Source organism: Sturnus vulgaris, chromosome Z (assembly GCF_052056855.1).
Source record: "Sturnus vulgaris isolate bStuVul1 chromosome Z, bStuVul1.hap1, whole genome shotgun sequence".
NCBI lineage: Eukaryota > Metazoa > Chordata > Aves > Passeriformes > Sturnidae > Sturnus > Sturnus vulgaris.
Window position 1 is genome coordinate 49618764 of NC_142283.1, and position 20012 is coordinate 49638775.

At 40.5% G+C, this 20012-nt stretch overlaps 2 protein-coding genes across 4 annotated transcripts in view; both read left to right on the top strand.

Moving 5' to 3' along the window:
* Nucleotides 1-766: 766 nt before the first annotated feature.
* On the top strand, nucleotides 767-2492 carry CER1 (cerberus 1, DAN family BMP antagonist). The gene is made up of 2 exons (XM_014882777.2): nucleotides 767-1294; nucleotides 2199-2492. Exons 1-2 carry the CDS (start codon nucleotides 767-769, stop codon nucleotides 2490-2492), a joined length of 822 nt encoding a protein of 273 aa, XP_014738263.2.
* Nucleotides 2493-11300: 8808 nt separating this feature from the next.
* The window catches only part of ZDHHC21 (zDHHC palmitoyltransferase 21), a 39805-nt gene continuing 31093 nt past the window's right edge, over nucleotides 11301-20012 (top strand). The window contains exons 1-4 of one of the 3 annotated variants that reach the window (XM_014874028.2): nucleotides 11301-11365; nucleotides 14246-14338; nucleotides 17936-18134; nucleotides 18838-18936. In XM_014874028.2, coding sequence (XP_014729514.1) covers nucleotides 17981-18134; nucleotides 18838-18936 — 253 coding nt within the window. In that variant the 5' untranslated portion in view covers nucleotides 11301-11365; nucleotides 14246-14338; nucleotides 17936-17980. Of the gene's footprint in view, nucleotides 11366-11564; nucleotides 12203-13691; nucleotides 13877-14245; nucleotides 14339-17935; nucleotides 18135-18837; nucleotides 18937-20012 lie in introns of those variants that run through there. The other 2 variants (XM_088156111.1, XM_088156110.1) reach the window with 2 other exon arrangements.

Consider the following 20012-nt stretch of genomic DNA (forward strand, 5'->3'; position numbering starts at 1 on the left):
TAATCACTTTATAGGATGCCTGGAGTGTCTTTGGTCCCTGAACAGGATGTAGCACTGTTAGATAATCTTTGATAACCCAGGAAGCAGAGTTTCTTCACCTTGAGACCTGCTCTGTGCTGGTGACATGTCTGCAATCCAGCAGCTGCAAACCTGCTGAGAGGAAGATGAAGCGAGGGCTAGTGCTTCCTGACAGATTCCTCTGACTGTCTGAGCAGCAGTCTGTCTGTCTGCAGACCCTGGATCATATCCTAAATCTGAAAGACCAAAGTTAGACTTAACTTTTGAAAATATAGTCTCCAGGTTGAGCTTGATGTTTCAGCAAACTTTAATCAGCTTGCCTTTTCCTATTGTAATGAAATAACACTCCCTGTTTTGACAGTCTCTGGCTGTATGGAATGGAAAGTCAAAATAAACAATGAAGACCACATTGAACATTCTAATACACAACCTCAAATGTTTACTTAATTCCTTAGCCTAAACTAGACACCTAATCCAAACATTTCCTCCTGTTGACTCCTCCTGTCCTCCACAACATCCTGGGTTACTAGATTTTAGATAGGAACTTCTAATACACATAACTCAGATTGAAAGCAGAGTTTCATTAGCACAAACCTCCCTATCATAATTGTAATCTACAGTAAATGAATGTAATTAGTCTCTCCTGAGCCCTCCTCTGCCATAATCTGACTCTAGGTTCTTGTATAAAGCTAGCATACTACATTCACTGCAATAGCAGCAGGTCTACAGGGTTGCCCTTTCCATCATCATGTCACTGCTTCTCCTTCAGATGTTAGTGCTCTCATGTCTTGGAGCCACAGGGCTACAGAGAACTTCACAGCAAAGGAAAAGCAGAAGGCCATTTCAGCACTTTCTCTACACGGACAAAAAACTGTTTGAAAGTCAAAGTTCTCCTGAGCTGGTAAGTGAGAACCCAGTAGGAGTTGAAGGGACCCTGAAAGTACCAAGCTTTTTTGTATCAATTCCACAGACAGCATCTGGAAGTGAGAAGAAAGAGGAGAAAAAAATGTCTAGATTCATACTTCCCAATGCAGGACTCCATGCAGACCAAAACCTGAGATCATGGGCTGCACCCCGAGAGATCTCTCCTGTGGAAAACTTCACTCCACTCCATCATTCCAGCAAGAGTGAATCTGAATCTCCCTACAGAAAAGATGCCAAGAAATTCTGGGACCATTTTATGTTAAAGAAAAATTCAGCATCTGAAGAGGTTGTCCTGCCAATCAAGACCAATGAAATGCAGCAAGAAAACTGCAGAACCCTGCCTTTTGCCCAGGTAAGAACAAGATCAACAAACATGCCTTTCCCCTGTCTCTTGTAATCAGCAGCTAAAGGGATATGGGTTGTTTAAGTGGCTCAGTCAAAGGGCTTCAGAACACTTGCTCATAAGTGGCTGAAAGATGCTGGTTAAAAAGTTTTAGTCTGATGAGGCAAACTGCTAAATTGCAGCACTGGAAAGCTGCAGACTCAATTTTTATTATTTATTTATTTTAGTTATTTATTATTTTTATGCACAGATATTCAGACATAGTCTAAGCAGGCAGGGAAATTATGAGTAATTATCCATTCAATAAATATATATCTCAGCTGTCTGCAGATCTGAATTATGACCCCTCTCTCTCTCTATATATATATGTATGTATAGATATAGATATGTATGTGTATACACACACACAGACACACATATTTGTGTGTGTGTGCATATACAGACTCTCAGGACAAGTATTTACTGGAAAAGATGGCTGTTTTCTTACAGATAAGCAAGGATTGTTTTCTGCTGTATTAATTAGAAAATGGATGCTTTCGTCTAATTCTGTGCTAAGAATTTGGAGAATTGGTAGATTATTCCATGCATAGATGAAGCCATTCTGTCATATTGTAACATCAAGACAAGCAAATAGCATAGGTAAATGTGCTGTATGCCTTGTAAATCACCATCTACTCTCAGTGTTTCTGTAATCACGATCTCTCAAGGACATGTCTTTTCACATCCAGAACTAAATTAATTTCATACAGACATACGTACATACAGATGTTGCCTAGAAACCTGTACTCTTTGTTCTGAGAAGAAAAAAATGAAGTGGTTTTGTTTTTTCCTTTTTTTTTTTTTCATTCATGCCTTCTAGCAAAGTCCATGGACCATTTCTGCATCAGAAACATTAAACTGCTTTCTGTTTCAGGGTGTTACTCATAACGGCTGTGAAAAGGTGACAGTGCAGAATAATCTGTGTTTTGGAAAATGTAGCTCGTTTCATGTTCCTGGTTCAGAAGATCATCTTTATACCTTTTGTTCTCATTGCTTGCCCAGCAAGTTCTCCATGAAGCGCCTGGATCTCAACTGCACTGATTCTGTTCCAGTGGTCAAAGAAATCATGATTGTAGAAGAGTGTAAATGTGCAACTCGGAAGATTAAAGACCCTGTGATTGGATCTCTACTGTCAGACTTGTATGAAAATGTACGCGAGCACAACTAACCTGTGCAAAGTACTGCTTAACTTGTTCATAAGAATTTTCCAATGAAAAAATTCGAACAAGTTGTCACCACTCTAGTGAAAAAATCACTAAAAAGGTAGACCTGATCTCTGTTTCAACAATAACTTTACCTAAAGTGTAACAAATGTTTCCTTGCAGCTGTTAAGAAGAGGTGAAATTACTGGGCTTATGTAAAAAGATCTTATTTTAACAAGGGAAAACTAAAAATTTTCCATCCTTCCTATCACTGTTTCTAGGATGCTAGTAAACAAAGGTGGAACTAACATGATTAATCAGTGCAAACCTGAATGGTGACTTGCCTTTGCTTGTGGGGAGTGCCAATATAGCTCTATTGGAAACAAAGATGAGATTTTAGGCTGTTCCCTACAAATATAGGTCTATTTTGACTTCAAGATAATGGCACTAGAGTGTAAAACATGAATGAACATCAGGTACATAGAAAGCTGTGACTAGTTCATGTCACACTCATTTGATCCTAGTTGGAGTTCAGTTCTCATTGAAAACCAACATACTATACAATTTACACCAGTAGATGATGGCAAAGGGTATTTTGCCATAGAAATCACTCACTCTCTTTTCGACATTCACTCTGTATCTTTATTTTTACTCAGTGTTCAACTGTAGAAGGAGAAAAAAAATTAAAAATGCCATACTCTTACAGAAAATATCACAGATGTTGTTATTATTTAAATTTACTGTGGAAAGATGATGCACATTTTCCAGTCCAATGATTTTTAACATTGTCAGTGAATCTAAGAGAAAAGTTTAAATAATGTTCTCAATGCTTAAACTAAAGCAGAAAAGGCATTTGTGTAACAGAAAATCTGAGAAGGACTTTATCATCATAGCAACACCTTAACAACTTTACAGGAACAGGCTTTGAGAGAGCCCTGCTAGGAAGCGTTGGAGTCTACTGCTAGGTAACACAGCACCAGTGACTATTAGCTGAACTGCTGGCTTTCCTGCCCTCTCCAGCTGCTTCTCTGTGGATTTATCTTGCAGACCTGGCACTCCAGACAGCTTCCAGCAACAGAGTTCAGCATATTTCTGCACCAGTTTTGTCAGTCCTCTGGGAATCTGCTCTCACACCTGGGCCACTGTTGTTAAACTGTCAAAGCTCCTTTTTAGGGTATTGGAAATCACTATTGACTTAGCTTATTCAAGGTCAAATTCAAGGGCTGGGTAAATGGTTCCTTTTATTTGAACTGCAGTGGGATTAGAAGCATCTCAATATTCCTTCAGAAAATATGTGCAGCACGGCTCATGTTGAATATTTACTAAAAATTGCATCTGAATTATGTTCTGATACTGGGTGTGAAGCTGTTTGCTTCTGCAGGTCACTGGCAGTGAATGAACTGAAGATTATTATATAGTTACCTTACATTACATATAAACCTGTTTTAAATAATAAAAATTGCATACTAAAACTCAAGAAAGTCTTCTCTCTATTCATTTACATGAAGGACTGATGTAAAAACTATACAGGGCTGTTTATATGCTATGGCACGAAATATGATGCCATTCTAAATAACTAGCTATCAAGGTCTTGTAATCCCTGTATTGTGTGTGAAAATTGGTGCTCATTTTTAATCAAGCCTAAGGGAGAAAAGCACACACAGCATTAAAGTTCTCAATTTTTTTCTCTTTATTATTTTTTTTAATCTGAAAATGCCAAGTGTTCTGAGATGTTTTACTCTGAATATTTTACACATTTTAAAGCTGTCTGAGTATATAAGAATGCTAATCCATGTTTTTGTTTTGGTTTTTGTTATCTGAAATGCAAATATGTTTTTAGGTTTGATGCTTGCAGGCAACCACTGGAAGGTAGGATCCACATACAGCCCCAGTAAGATCACACATCAATTAAAAAGAAAAAAATCTTCCAATCCTGTAATTTTGACAAAACTGATGGATATACTATGAGTTTATCATGAGGATGTCTGAACCAAAGTTGCAGACTGCAAACTATACAGCCTAATCTTTAAAGCTTCTTCCCTGTGCTGAAGCACTACTGCAGTCAAAGAAAGCCATTCATGTAAAGAGTTTGCAGGATGAGACTCAGTGTGAATTTGCACAGCTTAAAAGTAGGTGACAAGAGGTAATGACAGCTGTAGTAATTGCTAATTAGATTAGTGCTGTAGGTTTTTTGGATGTATGTTTAATTAACCCAGCAATGACTGGTTGCATGTAATTAGCACAGTATTTTGCAAAATCAATCAATGTGTTAATTGGATCAGATTTCTCAGCATTTAAAAAATCCATATTAGGAATATATTTTATCCAGGGCCTAACAGGATTTTGTTTCTGGGCATAATGATCGCCTCTCAAGCAGAATGGTGTGGATCAGAAAGGTGAGGGTTGTGATCCCTACATGGATGCTTTCAGTAGTAACATTATAGCAACAAACCCTAGTTGTGTCCACTCAGAGCTTGCATGCGTTTACTTTTTACTTTTGTCAGCTGTGCTGAGAATCTAAGTGCTGTTAATGCCATTTACTTTAGAGCACTCCTTGTGCAAACCCTACCTTACAGAACAAGCCTATAGTTGCAGAACTCTGAAAATTCTAATCAATTCCAAGCACAGTTTCTATACTTCTGCCCTTTTACTTGTCCTACTGTCTCTTTTTCAAATGGGTGTGCTTTGTGTAGAAAAGAACTGAAGTGCTGGTTTTTTCCTACTGCTTTAGCAAAATAAATCTTCAGTCCAGGCTATTCTTTTAAGTGTGGATTTAATGCAACGAGCTTTAATGCCTGCAAATACATCAAACACCAGGGTTACATCAAACTCCTATTGAACTCTGCACGAGCATATATTCCAGGGAAACATCTCTGAAGCTGCACTTCATGCTGTGCTTGGTACTTGTTCACCATCTATGAAACATTCACAACTAATCCCATCGCTCTCAGCTGACTAACTTTTACTGGCAGGTGGTGAAATCTCTTGCAGTGCTTTCTCCTAAATGTACTCACTCACTCCTTGCTGCAAGAGCAAAACAAGACTCTTTACTTAGACAGACACTCTCTGCCAGCTGCATAACCATGTCTAGAATCATAACATGCTGAGTTGGAAGGGACCTCCAAGGATCATTGAGTCCCATTCCTGACCCTGCACATGCCAACACCAAGAGTCACACCATGTGCCTGTTGTCCAGACCCTTCTTGAACTGTCAAGCTGGTGCTCTGACCACTGCCCTGGGGAGCTGTTCCAGTGCCCAACCACCCTCTGGGGGAACAACCTTTTCCAAATATCTAACCTGAAACTCCCCTCACACAGCTTCAGGCCATTCTCTTGTGTCCCGTCAGTGGTCACTACAGAGATGACTGTCTACCCCTCCCCTTTCCTTCACAAGGACGCTGTCATATCCAAAATGAGGTGTCCTGTTAGTCTCCTCAGTCAGGTTGAACAGACAAGTGACCTCAGCTGCTTCTCGTAAGGGTTGCTTCCCCTCAAGGCCCTTCACCATCCTCATTGGCTTCCTTGTATGCTAATAATATAGTATCTTTCTTATACTGTGACACCCAGGCCAGCCCCCAGCACTGGAGGTGAGGCTGCCCCAGCTCAGAGCACAGCAGGACAATCCCCTCCCTTGCCTGGCTGTGATGCTGTGCCTGATGCCCCCCAGGACAGGGTTGGCCCTCCTGGCTCCAGGGCACTGCTGGCTCAGGTTCAGCTTGCCACAGACCAGGAGCCCCAGGTGCCTTTCCATGGCACAGCTTTCCAGCATCCCATTCCCCAGTCTGTCCATACATCCAGGGTTGCCCCATCCCTGGTGCAGAATCCAGCACTTTCTCTTGTTGAACTTCACATGGTTGGTGATTGCTGTGACCCCTGATTTGTCATGGCCTCTCTGCAGGACCTCCCTGCCTCCCTCCATCAACTCCTCCCTGGGGACTTGCTTATTATCACTTCCAGTCCTGCATCCAAGTCACTTATGAAGATGTTGAAGAGCAGAGGGCCAAGGATGGAGCCCTGTGGAACCCCACTAATGACAGGTCCCCAGTCTGATCTCACCCCATTCACTGTAACCCCTTGTGCCTGACCCATGAGCCACTTGCTCATCCCTCACATGATGTGTGTATCCAGCTGTGGGCTGGACATTTTGTCCAGAAGAATCCTGTGAAAGACAGCATCAAAAGCTTTGCTGAAGCCTAAAAAGATTACACCGTCTCCCCTTGATCAACTGGGTGTGTTACCTTGTCATAAAAGGAAATCAGGTTTGAAAAGCACTGTCTCCTCATGAGGCCATGCTGACTGTGGCCAATGAATGTGTTGTCCTTCAGGTGTTTTTCAATACCTCCCACAAAAACCACCATAACTTTACCAGGCACTGAAGTGAGACTGACAGGACCCTGCAGTTTCTGTCTTCTGTCTTCTGCAAGACAAGTTCTTTGTCTTGCCCTTCTTAAAAACCGCACAATGTTCTCCAGCTAACAGTCAGCTGGGATTGCTTCGGATTCCCAAGACCACTCAAAAATCATTGAGAGAGGCTTTGCAATGATATCAGCCAGCTCTTTGAGGATTCTCAGAGGAATCCCATCCCATAGATTTGTAGAGATCCATCTGGAACAGCAGATCCTGTGCAATGTACCCAGAAGTATGTGCCGTGCCAGAAAGTGCATTTTTAAGGTGTGGAACTGGTGCTACTTCAGGTCCTCCATCAGACAGTTTACCAACAGAAACACGAAACAGTGCTAATGAATTATAAATATTTCACATTTTCTATTGTGCTAAATCTAACTCCTTGAGTATTTGGCATGTAACCACCAACTTCAGCTCACCTGAAATCATTCCCTGACAGCTGTGCACACTCCTTCTGCTCAGGTGAGAAAGAATGGGGATTAAAAGACGCTGTAGATGGAACTATTGCAAGAATATTGATAGAAGGTTAACTATCCTCATTGAGAACAAAATTGTCCTGTTTACAGTGCCTCAGGCTCCATGGCATCAGCAAACTGCATTTTCACTCGAAAATTTAAAAAATAACCAGAATATTACTACTACTACTACTACTAATTCAATAATGATAGTGATAATAATAATAGCAATTATAAAAATAATAATGATAATTAAAACAATAACAACAACAATAAATAAAAAAGTCAGAGCAAGCCTGATGTTTCTCTAAGGGCTTTTCTGAGGCATTTTTGTTTTTCCTGGTTTAACTACTGCTTTTACCAGTCATTTAATCTGACATTCTGCTGGTGGCTGCAGCTCACAGTCAGGGTGTTCAAAGTGAACAGGCATGTACCTACGTTGCCTTTGGAACAAGGCTGTATCTGCTGAAGCTTGTTCAAACTCACCTCACACTGCATAAATGTGGAACATTCAATCAGTCTATTGCCCTGCCTGGTCTTTAGACAGCAACTCTTGGGAGGGAGAGCCATTAGAACCAATACTAGGACATCTGCAGCTGGACACTATCTGAGCAGAACTCCTCACAACACTGAAGTGCCTAAGATGAAAATTAACTTCCTAAATTACACTACTCCCTGGTCTATCTTAGTGCCCCACTTAATCTATCTGGGCTGCAAGATCAGGAGATTTAACCATGTCTGCTATTGAGGCAGGCAGATTAGAAAACATAACTTATCTTTGATTTTTTTGGCTATTAAATAAGAGAGAAAATGGAGCCTGAGACAAATTTTCCTTTAACATCTAAAGCCTCATCCTCAATATGTCACATTTTGACTGGCAAAACTTATGGGCCACAATGGGTTTTGTTTCAGTATGCTGTTTCATTGACATAGACTTTTTTCTTTGTGACGTGGATCTTCATGACACCAAGAATTCTGCTCCCATTTTAGAGTTTACAAGCGTCTTCTATGTATTTCACCAAGGTTTACAAAACAGTGAGCTATGCAGTGGTGCTGCAGGAATGCGGTAGCAACAAATTTTAGAAGGACCCAAGAAACGGAGTACTGCTGAGAAGGTTGACTTCTCAGATCAGTATGTATCTCTGCACAGACAATGTCCCTTCTGCATGTTGGTCAAGGGGCTCATTTGGGCTAAAAATGAATCCTGGAAAACAGTCTCAGGAAGCAAGGGGCTTGTGAGCTGTAAGAATCCTGGGAGTCACAGTGCACACCTCTCTCTCTCTCTCTCTTGCATGTGTTCTCCATAACAGAGCCTCAGCTGTTACTGCACATGGCTTGATTTTAGCAAGCTGATTTAATATTTACAGAGTGCCAATAAAATTTATAGGACGACAGCTGGTGGCTCCTGTGGTAATTTATAAACAGCAACAACAAACAACACAGACATCAGAAAATCCAAGAGGAATTCTATGCCATTGTGCAATATTGAGCACTGAAGAAGGTGAATAATTCCGCATACTTCTAATGATCTTTCTGTAATACACTCATATTGGATTTTATGTAAAGTCCATATTATGCAAAGCTAGTATTCCCATAAGTATGTTTTTTCACACAGAACGGAGTTCACCACAAAGACTCATTATCTATCTATCTATCTATCTGGATTTGATATTCTGGCAAAAGAGTCAGGCAAGATCTCTAGGCCAAGACTTTTCAGTTGGAAAGTCCAGCAAACAACTGCCTGCTTTTCCTCCTGCAATGTGCTTTCTCAAAAAAAAACATTAACAAAAGGGGAATGCTATGCTATGACTAAGCCAGAAAAGACCACTGCCCTTGTTCCACAACCTATGTTTACTACACATTCCTGAACAGAAAAAATACAACTTGTCTGGCAGGACTATAGGTCTGAAGACTGGCCATTATCAGCATACCACTGCAGAAATGCAAAGACTCAGTATTCAAATGGAAGATAACATTACTGACTGATTCTTTTTCATCCTACATGTAACTTTCATTGATCATACTATTACCCTTTTCTTATACTTCCATTTTACTTCCCAAGTCCATGGTTTCCTTTACATTTCTTGATTGTTTTGGGTTTTTTTCCCCATCAAAATTTATTCTTCAAATCAGTGAAGTTTCCATAGCTTATTAGGTCTTTTACATGCAGACATAAATATATATACGAAATCTGTCATAGAATAGAGAGTGGTTTTTTTCTACTTATAAATATTTATAAAAGAACAACTTTTTCAGTTATTCTTTTCCCTTTAATAAACATAGTAACAGTCCAATTAATACATTTACTATTTTCAGTGTTACCTGCTCCTATTGACATATATAGATTGTTCTGAAAGAACTGATCTTCTCTAATTTGTTCTCTGATTCTGGAACATGCTTCTTTCTCCTTCCAGACAATCTGCAGCTTCGGCTACAAATATCTATACTCAGATTAAAGTTAACAATTGCCCTGTGTAAGAGAAGACAGTAGACACACAAACCAGGATAAGATCTAAAATCTTGACAAAAGCTTTAAAACTACCTAAACAGTAATCTCACTATTTTTCCCCCAGAATAATCACATTATGATTAAGTTTTAAGAAGAATGTGATCAGTAATAAAGACAAATTTTCTTCATTGGTAGTGTTCACAACATTACTCTTCATCCATCATCGTGAAGGAAAAATGCTCCAGGGTAAGAGCCATCAATTTACAGTGGGAACTATGCCACTCAGACAGATGGGGTACCTTTAGGGAGCCAAAAGATTATATATGTTCATCAGCGATGGGTGCTCAAGGCATGATTCCCAGCTGAGAACACTGGAAACTTTGTCTGTTACAAGCTGTCTGTGGCTCTTAGCCACAGCTAATCCCTCGCAGGTCTGAATTATCTTTTAAAAATCAAGATTGGCTTCTGTGGCCAGGTAAGGATCCTATGTGAGCAAAGGGCACCGAACAGCAGGCGACCTGAATGTCATAAAAATGTTGCAACTGGTCTGCGCTGATTGAGGAGAGAGGCCAGGATGCAAAGTACAGAATTACAAGAGTAATTCTTCATTCATGAACAGAAGTGTCCCATTCAAATTAGGGCACAATGAACATGTTCAACAAATGGTTCTTATGGCTTTCACGCATTCATATACAATATGATTTGACCACTCACTGCATAACCCACATTCATGCTGCTATTCTGCAAAACAGTAATAAATTTTTGGTGTCACCACACAGCTGATTCTTTCTTGATTTAGGTGTCCCTGGCATTGGTCTTGCTACAGCTACTGATGAAGCCAGATTAACGGCAGGGTTTTGCCAGAGATGTTGAAAGTACTGGGATTCTGGTGTAATCTTCGTAGTCCAGAGGCATTTTTCATCTTCATGAGTGGCTTTAAGATTCTGAGAGACAAGACAGAGGATTAGAGGTCCTTATCTGCAAGGTGAGGACCGTCCTTCTTCCAGAGAGCTGGGGCCTGTCACTTATTGTGAAACCACGGCTATGCGGTATACAAGGTAAATAAGTATCTCTAAAGGAAGCTAGGGTGAGTTTATACTATTGAGTTCATACCACTTCAAGCTACGAGGCCTAGCTGGTGCAGCTGCCAGATTCTCCTAGCAGAAGCCTGGAGGCTGAGGCAGAAGTCTTGCCTGCACCGCTCATTTTTGTCAGGGACGCTGCAAAAATGATGTCCGGAGGAGGGCTCACGCTGACTGAAGTCAGTGCTCGGGAACGGAACAGTGACAGCACAAACTCCAGCCCTGGGGAAATCGGTCTGATCGGTCACACAGGTTTCCCACCGGGCAGGGCAGAGCACCCATCCAGAGCGGTTCCTCCGCCCTCGCAGGAGGCGAGGTACAGACCCGCGCCGTGCCCTCCGTGTGCGCACCCCTGGCCGCCGAGGCGACACGGCCGTGAGGGGCACGCGGGCCGGCCCGGGCGGGCTCGAAGGCCGGCTCTGCCCGCGCCGCTCCCTCCCCGCGGGGCGCGGTCCCGCCCGCCGGGCGCTCGGAGCGCGCACGCGCGGCTGGAGCGGCGGAAGCCCACGGTTGGTTCCGCCGCGTGCCCGGGCGGGGGGCGGCGCGCGCGACCCTCGTTCCGCCGGGAGCGGCGCCGCGGGCGGGCCGGGCCGGGCCGGCGGGAGGGGCGGGGGGCGGCGGTACCGGCGGCTCCTCGGGCACGGCCTCGCCGCGGCGGGCGGGCTCCCGCCGGGCTTCCTCCATCCCTGCGGCTTCTCTCCAGCGTTGGTGATGTCCTTGCAGGGAGCTGGGTAGGGAAGCCCTGGGCGCGCTGGGTATTTCCCCAGCTGTGACATAAGGAGATGCTGCTGTCGCTTTCGCGCACCTCTAGGGTGCTGGTTGCCCTGCAGAGGAGGAGGAGGAGTGTGTTTGCTGATGTTGTGGGAGTAGGAGAGGCACATGTTTTTGATCGGCTGTGTGTTCCAGCAGCGCGGCACAAGGAAATGCAATGGCCTTGGCCTGCCTTGGTTTCACACTTTCATTTTCCAGCTCCAGATGAAATAGCAGGTCTTCGTTCCCCTCAGACTGATGATCCAAACAGTAATGCTCTTAAAGTAACATCCATTACCTCTCTAAGAGTGGCTGCTTGTCAGCAGTAGGTGAAGATAGTTTTCACGGACTTGTGATAAGGAAAATAAAGGCGTGCCTATTTTAATGTCAAGCCACATCCCTCTCCAAGCCCAAGTGACATTTTTTATACATGCAGTAGATGTTTACAGGTATGCTTTGCTAGATCTTATCAATGAAGAGTAACTGGGTAGGAATCTCTTGCCTACCTCAACAAACCTGCCAACAGCCACCTAGCAACTGCATTGTGCCAAGGTCTCTAGTGCAACCATCCATTGTATAAACACAAGAAATGCCAGGTGTGTGGGGTTTTGTCATAGCAAAAATATGCCGTTGCTTATGTTAACTGGTTATTCAGATACCTATCCTGTTCTGTCAAACAGAAGAGTAGCAAAAATCTTAATGACAATTCTTAAATGACACTTGATAACCCAACGTGACCAATTTAAAATCTAGTTCGTAAAATAAGTAGATTGTTTCAAGTCCACCTTGTTTTTTCCTGTTGAGGAGTATTTGTAGTTTTAGTACCAGTAATCTTTGGCAGTTATTCTTAAGATTTCAAGAAAGTCACTGATATAAAAATGCAGCTAGATCTAGAAATTGGGGAAGGCTGTTGGTTATTTCTGCCTTGCCTCAGTTTTCAAAAATATTACAAGTGTAGCTATCTTGTGTTTCTACTCTCTGTTCCTTTTTCTGACTTGCTTAGAGTACAGCCTTTTTAGAAAGTGGTGGTTTTTCCGCTCTAGAAATGTGTATTACAGTATTGTTCAGTTTGTGTGAAGTCTTAAAGTTGTGTTTCACAGCAAACAATACAATAAGTTATTGATTTGTGTTGATCTGCACTTGTTCAGGGATTTGTGAAAGAAGTTCTGCAGGTTACATTTCAGAAGCCATGCTTGTCTTAATGAGCAGGGCTAAAGTGAGGCATGGTTTCTAGTTGTGTATCAGAGCAACACCCATGTAGGTGAAAGAAACAGAATGTCCCCAGAACTGACTGTTGTGCTTAGGATGAGAAATTGGGTACTGCTTATGTTGGGTGTATTCATGAAATACGGTTTCCTAAGTATGTTTTGGGATGGTCTTGATTCAAAATTGTATACCTTTTATTTTTCTAAGGTTGCATTCAAATGAGTCAATTAAAGCAATGTATATTTCATGTTAACACTTCTGGTTAGTACAAAGCGTTCTCATTTCTCAGAATTGACTTCCTGCCTGACTCATTCTGTGATCTTTATATTCTGTGGGTGTCACACGAGGAGTCATATTGCAGGTGATTGTAGTGAACAAAATGCTGAGTTTATGGCACCGTTGATGGAACTGGGCAGAAAGAAAAGGGTTAGGAAAAAAATGCCGTCCAGGCATCCTGTAATAGAAGTATTTTTTGGAAAGGCAAGAACAATTCCTGATCATGTGGGAAAGACTCAGTCATGTTTTAGTGCAGCTGGAGCTTTTCATAGGCACAACTACTGTTGGCTTCCAGATGGTTTCTATTTGAGTTGTTTATTTAGAAGAAATATCTGTAAATTAGGGTGCAAGGGAAGAAAACCACAAAACCTCTGACATTAGTGCTCTGTATTTTCTCTTAAATTATTTCATTGGAAAATTGCTTTGCTTGGAGAATTTAATTGCTTGTAGGAATACTGACTATGTACAGATATAAATCACTTAATTGTTTCTCTCAGCTTATTTGTCTTAAACCTTCTCATAGAATTTTTTCCTTTGCATATTGTAGTTTTTCTGATTAGAAATTATGAATTTCGAAGAACAAAATTATATGAGATCAGTTATCTCTTTTCTTGACACTATTTGAAAGAATAATAAATTCACCTTGTTTGTGACTTAAATTTTCGTCTTTCTTCGTAGTTATCAGATTTTGAACCTCTTAGTTTTTCTTTTTTTCCTCCGCCATTATATATTTATGCATGGTACATAAACCAAGAGAAAGAGGGGGAGAACTCACTTTGCCAGACAGAGTAAGTCAATATATTAACATAATTTATTTGCTATTGCTGACAAAGTAAAATGAAAAAATATAAAAATTTGCCATAATAGTAGACAGGAAGCAAATGTGTGTAACTGAAATACACTGGCAGTAGTGTACTTTTACATAGACCTTTCTCTGAACTTTTGCATCCTTTTAAATATATATTAAAATTGTGAAATGGTGTAGAGCTGACGTGTGAAGAATGCTAGTTAGAATTAATATGTCAGTTTGGAGACAGCTCTACTCAGTAAGTAAGGTAGGGTTTGAAAAACAGAACAGAAAGTAACCTGTTATATGCTGCCTTTCAAACAAGTGATAATGGTTGGTTGTATATCACACTATTTTCTGTCTCTTTCAGAAGATACAGAAGACAGATGAAAAATCACCCTGTCCTGAGAGTGAGGCCTGTATTTGCATAGTTTTGGCTTAGTTGTGGAATTTTCCATCCAAGGTATTGTTTTGAGGGTGGCTGATATTTGTTTTGGTTTTGTAATTATAAAAGTGAATGTGATCGTGCAAGCAAAAGTAAGTCACTGAGGGTTAAGAATTTTGAATATATTTCCTTGATAGGCATTCTTACTGTTTTCTCCTGAATCTCTCTCACTACTTATTGCTCACATCATACAAGTAGGTCACTCAGAAGCAAGTATTTCAGTAATTAAATATCTCTTGTTTGTTGAGATATTATTTCCCATTCTGAGGAAGTGCTGTGAAGTCATGGAATCTCTGCTGCTCTGGTGAGATGGGAAACACATGGATTCCTCAGTGGTCAGCAGCGTTTCTAGCTACATTTTTGGCCTCTATCTTTCTGTCAGTCTGTATGATTTTCCCTTTGTAAATTCATGGTGATTACTCCCAGTCACCTCCTGGTCCTTCTTGTGTTTGAAAGTAGCTTCCAGGATTGTTTCCTTCACCTTCCCAGGGAACAAGGTGAGGCTAGTAGACCTGTAGTTGCCTGGCTTCTCCTTCTTGTCTTTGAAAGCAGGGTTTTCATTGACACTTGTTTTCTTCAGTCTTCTGGAATGTCCCCCATCAGCATAAAACTTCCAAACGTAGTTGAGAATGACTTCACAATGACAAGACCAGCTTTCTCAGTGCTCAGGTTGGCACCTCAGCAGGTCACATCGAAGTGTTAGGTCCAGTTCACTTAAAAAAATGTTAATCTGATCTTCCCTCGCTCAGAGTAAATCTTCTGTCATCTACACTTTCCTCTAGACTTCTAGAGGTCTCAGGGACCTGGGATTCCAGAAGGCAGGTCTTACCCGTGAAAGACCAAGGTAAACAAGGTGCTTTGACATTTTTGTATCGTTTTGATACTTTTCAGCAGCAACTGACGTTTCCTCTAGCCTTCCAATGCTGCTCATTGTACCTGTACCTGTACAAATCTTTCTCTTGGAATTTCATATCCCTTACCAGATTCAACTCTAGGAGAACCTTGGTTTTCCTAACCCTATCCTAGTGCACCTAAGTGGTGCTCCTTTGTCAGTTGTGTGCACACATTGGTGCAGCCCCCCTTCACCTTGGTTTGGTTGATTATAAGATCTCTGTTTTTCACATCATCCTGCATACTTTGCTTGAAAACTGTGACTACCACTTCCTTGTTAATTCAAAGGTCACCACCTTCCTCTATCACCATTCCATGTTTAAGCATTCCCCAAGCTGATTAACCAACCTCTTGGCAAAGATGCTTTTACACCACGTAATTTCAGGTGGATCTTGTTCTTCTTCACCCTCAGTTCTTGAGACTCATAGAAAGTTCTGTGGATGAACATGGTGCACCACTTGGTCATTTGCAGGATCTATCTGCTGCTCAAGTTCTCCCGCTTCACCAACAGCATCAACGAGATGCTACTTGGCTACTAGACTTTGGCCATACCCTGTGAACTATGTAGTCATGCTTGGTACACTCCTCGTCTCCCCTGGCTATGTTCATGGTGCCTGAATGGAAGAGCAGCTGAGGGTAATAGTCTAAGGGCCAGACTACCACCATTCTCAGTAACAGTCCATGGTATCCAGGACCCTGGCAAGCAGCATACTTTGCCGGGTGACAGGTTGGGCCAGCAGAGGTGTCTTTGTCCCAGAAGCAGGGACCCACCACTGTTCCTTACCCCACTCTTCCCATATTGCCATAGGACTCAGGCAGAGATGACTCAGGGGCGTTTTTGGACAGAGCTTCTGTCTATGTGTGCTGCCAGAGCTCAGAACCTTCTCTGTACATCAGAGCCGCAGGCAGAACAGGAACTGTCCTCTTGGTGTTGGAGCTCAGAGGCTCACAGACTTCTCTGCACTCTGCATCTCCATGTCGGGCTTGGCAAGCTGAGGCTGTGTCTACTTCTCCTGGTGCAGTGGGGGTTTCTGTAGCGGCAGGAACTTGGTGGGGACCTGGTCTGTCTCCTTTTCAGCACCCCTGAATATACAGTTTTCTTACCTCACTCAGCTTGTCTGCTTGATGAGATAGGTCCTTCATCAGTTCATGCTTAGAAGTATATAAAATGTTGGTTTTGTTCTAAACTTGCTGGTTTCCACTGCTAGCTTACAACAGAGAAACCTTAAGAACTGGCAGATTCAGTAGTATAATACCACATCGTTTTATGTCTAGAGTCTGTACATAAGTGTGTAGTGTATTGATAACATGCGTGTGTGTAACAGACGGTGGTGCATGTGTGCTAGATATTAAGAGAGATTATAGGCCTAAATAGGTTTTATGATTATCGTGATCTTAAAAGCAAGTTTTAACAGCACAGCAGCTTTATTCAATATACAATATGGTTCTAAAAGCAAATGTTAGAAAATTCTGTATTTTTAGGATAAAAGTAAAAACATTTATTACTCTGTGATACTTGAATGGGAGCACTGTTACATTGGAAGATAGCAAACAGAGAGTTATGATAAATAATAAAGGAGAGTGGAGAAATGACAGCTTGTTTGCATCAGATTTTGATTAGACATCTAAAAAAAGAAGAAGACATTAATGAAATTTGTGAATAGTTTTAAGTAAGGAAATTTTGAATGCAATTGAGGACAGTCAAACATGAAACAAGTAAGCAAAACCCCTGCAAACAGATAACATGTTGATAAACAAAATTTCAATGCAACAAGTAGAAGCTGAAAGGAATGGAAAGAAATCCATCAGAAATGGACAAGATTCCTGACACCCAGAAACTGGGGAAACTAATGGGTAAGAGAGTAGGTTGAGATTTAGTGTATGTGTGTGCTTTGCAATAATAAAATATGTGTATGAAGTTAGTCTGACAAAAAAAAATAACAGTAGTAACCCCTCCCCTGATAGTTGTTCTGAATAGCAGTTAGGACTTAATGCTGTGTTGTTATGGAAATCAGCTTATGAAGCACAGAAGTTCACATTGTGGGACTTGGTGAGATTTCTTCAGTCTAAAACCAAAAGGAACCCAGCCCACTAAAATATAAGGATGGAAACCTTGATGTTTTAAATGTGATTAATAGAAATTGTTCTATTGCATTATATTTTTAATAATCTGTATGAGAGATGTCAAGGGGAAGACTCCTTTCTCCCTTGGTTTGCTATTAATGTCGTGAAGGAGGTTTTTTAAGCAAGGAAACCCTGAATTCTTAGTGAAGCTTTTGACTATTTTAGCATAAAAGCTTTAAGAACACAACATGAGATATAGGGGGATACTATAATTGATAGGTGGAGTGAATCTTTGTGGGACATAAATAATTCCCTATATTTCTAATTTGCTTTGCAATGTTTTTACTTTGGTGGAAGGGTTTTCTTTGCTGCTGCCACCTGACTGACAGTTGCTGCTTTACCTATTATTTAATAGTTTTCCCACTTAGTGGTTTTACTTGCATCTTGGTGATAAATGTTACATTTTAGCCAGATAACTAATGAATGAGATCATAAAATGTTTTGCTAGCTGGTGCTCGAAAAATGTATGTGAAATGTTTGTAAATTTTTATGTAATTCCTCAAATCAACAGCTGACAGATTTTTTTCTTCCTTATGTATGAACCCTATAGGTTGCACTATACTTGTTAATTTACTCCTTTTTTTTTTCTCCTCTCTTAAGGATTATCTTCCTTGGTCGTGACAATTTATTACCTGTTTTTATTCGATGGGGCAACGAATTCACTTTGTGGTTGACCCTCAGGGTTGGTGCTGCATGGGCCTAATTATCTTCGTCTGGCTGTACAATACAATCTTCATTCCAAAGGTCATCCTTTTTCCTCATTACGAAGAGGGAAATATTTCAGTTGTGGCAGTTTTGTGTAAGTAATTTTAACTTCTTTCTGCTACTAAGAAAATAGTGTCTCTGCTTAATATACATTAAAAAAAACTAGGGTGAAAGTAAAGACAGAAGGTAAGATAAAGGGTAAGAGTAGTGGGCGTGTCCTACATTTTTGTGTTCTGAGAATCTGAGACACTTCATTTTACAGGTGTTATTGTAGAACTTGCTTTTGTGGAAACTGGTGAAAAGCCTGAATGTGGCTTTCAGGTCCTGTACTTAGAACTTGTTGACAGGATTTCGGGTTCACATCTCTAAGTGCCTGTCAGAATTTGGTGTGATAGTACTGATGACTGTGGGTTAGCTCAGACAAGTTTTGCTGATAGATTTGCTGGGGAAATGGCTTGAATTATGTCTGGAACAAACTTGAAGGTGAAGATGCACTATTGGGAATATTTTTCATATGGAGGCTTTGAGGTGTGGTATGATTGGTGTTTGTGGAGGAACTTCTTAAAAACAGTCGTATGGTCATAGTAGTACCTGCTGGTGCTATGAGAACTGTTAACTACTTTTTTCACTCCCTTTATTAGGGAGTACTTAATATTGTATACTTAATATGAAAAATGTATCTGGAATTCAATGACAAGGCTGAGTATTTTCCAGCTCAGTTCTGGAGCATCTGTATTTTTGATATAGTGTACTTTGTATATATGAAAAAGACTAACAAATGCTTATTTACTTTTTAGGTTATTACTTCTGCTCATTGTTTTGTATAGCTTCATTATTTAGAGCCTCAGTAGCAGATCCAGGAAAACTACCTGAAAATCCAAAGATACCAATTACAGGTACGTTAAATTGTTTCTGTATAATTGAATGAAGATCTTTTTAATATCCTCAAAATTATTAGGAATACATTTGAATTTGTGAGATTTAATGGAAACCATGAGCTGTCTCTGCTGAATAAAGTTAGTATGTCACTGTTTTTAAGTTGTAAATTTCTAGGACTTTTCCTTGTGTAGTCTCAAAACTTCTTCCAAAACTACTTGAATTTTCTACCAGAAAGTTTAGTTATGTAGGACTTTCTGCTAGGAAATATTGCAGTGGGAAGAATTTTTTTGCATTCTAGACTTTCAAACATATTGCATATGCTACTAACTTGATAATATTTAATGAAAAATGTTTAGAGGTGGCTAATGATTTTAATTCTATAGCTTTTGTCTAATTAAGTTTATATAATGTTGAAAGTGGTGGCGGAAGGTTTTGCTATGCTGGTTTTTACCTGTGTGTTTTTTACTTTTTTTTTTTTTCTTTTTTTTCCCAGAATCTTACAATTGTATAGGGTGTTAACCAAAAAAGCCCAAACCACGGTGCTAATTACACTGCATTTCTATAAAGTAGCTGTTTAATGGAGCAAGTATTTTCTGTCCTTGTAAATTTATCCCACAATTCCTAGATGGTATTCAGTGCTCCAGAAGTTGGAGAAAATTTAAAACATTAATGATTCTTCACAGAGAAAGAAAATATTTTTGTGAACTGCTGGGTGCTATTATCTAATCATAGAGCTTTTACTTATGAGTTTAGAATGAAGTGTTAAACAGCATGAGCTTTGTTATATTAACAGATAACCCTTAATGAAGAAAATGTATCCCATACAGTGAGGATGAATACTTCAGTTGTGTCTTGAGATAAATAGAATAAAATTTTGTTCTCTTCCCGATGTTACTGAATATCTGGCATGATGTGTTTGGAAACATGGTCTTTTTAGCCTTAGTGCTAATGATATGATGTGCATGAAATAGACAGCTGATTGTAGAAAGGGGTGCATCTCCTTGGGATTCAGATGTGTCAACAGTAGTTGCAGAAAATCTCATGCCAGTGTTCTTTCTACTTCCGGCAGCTGATCATTTGATTCAGTAAAACA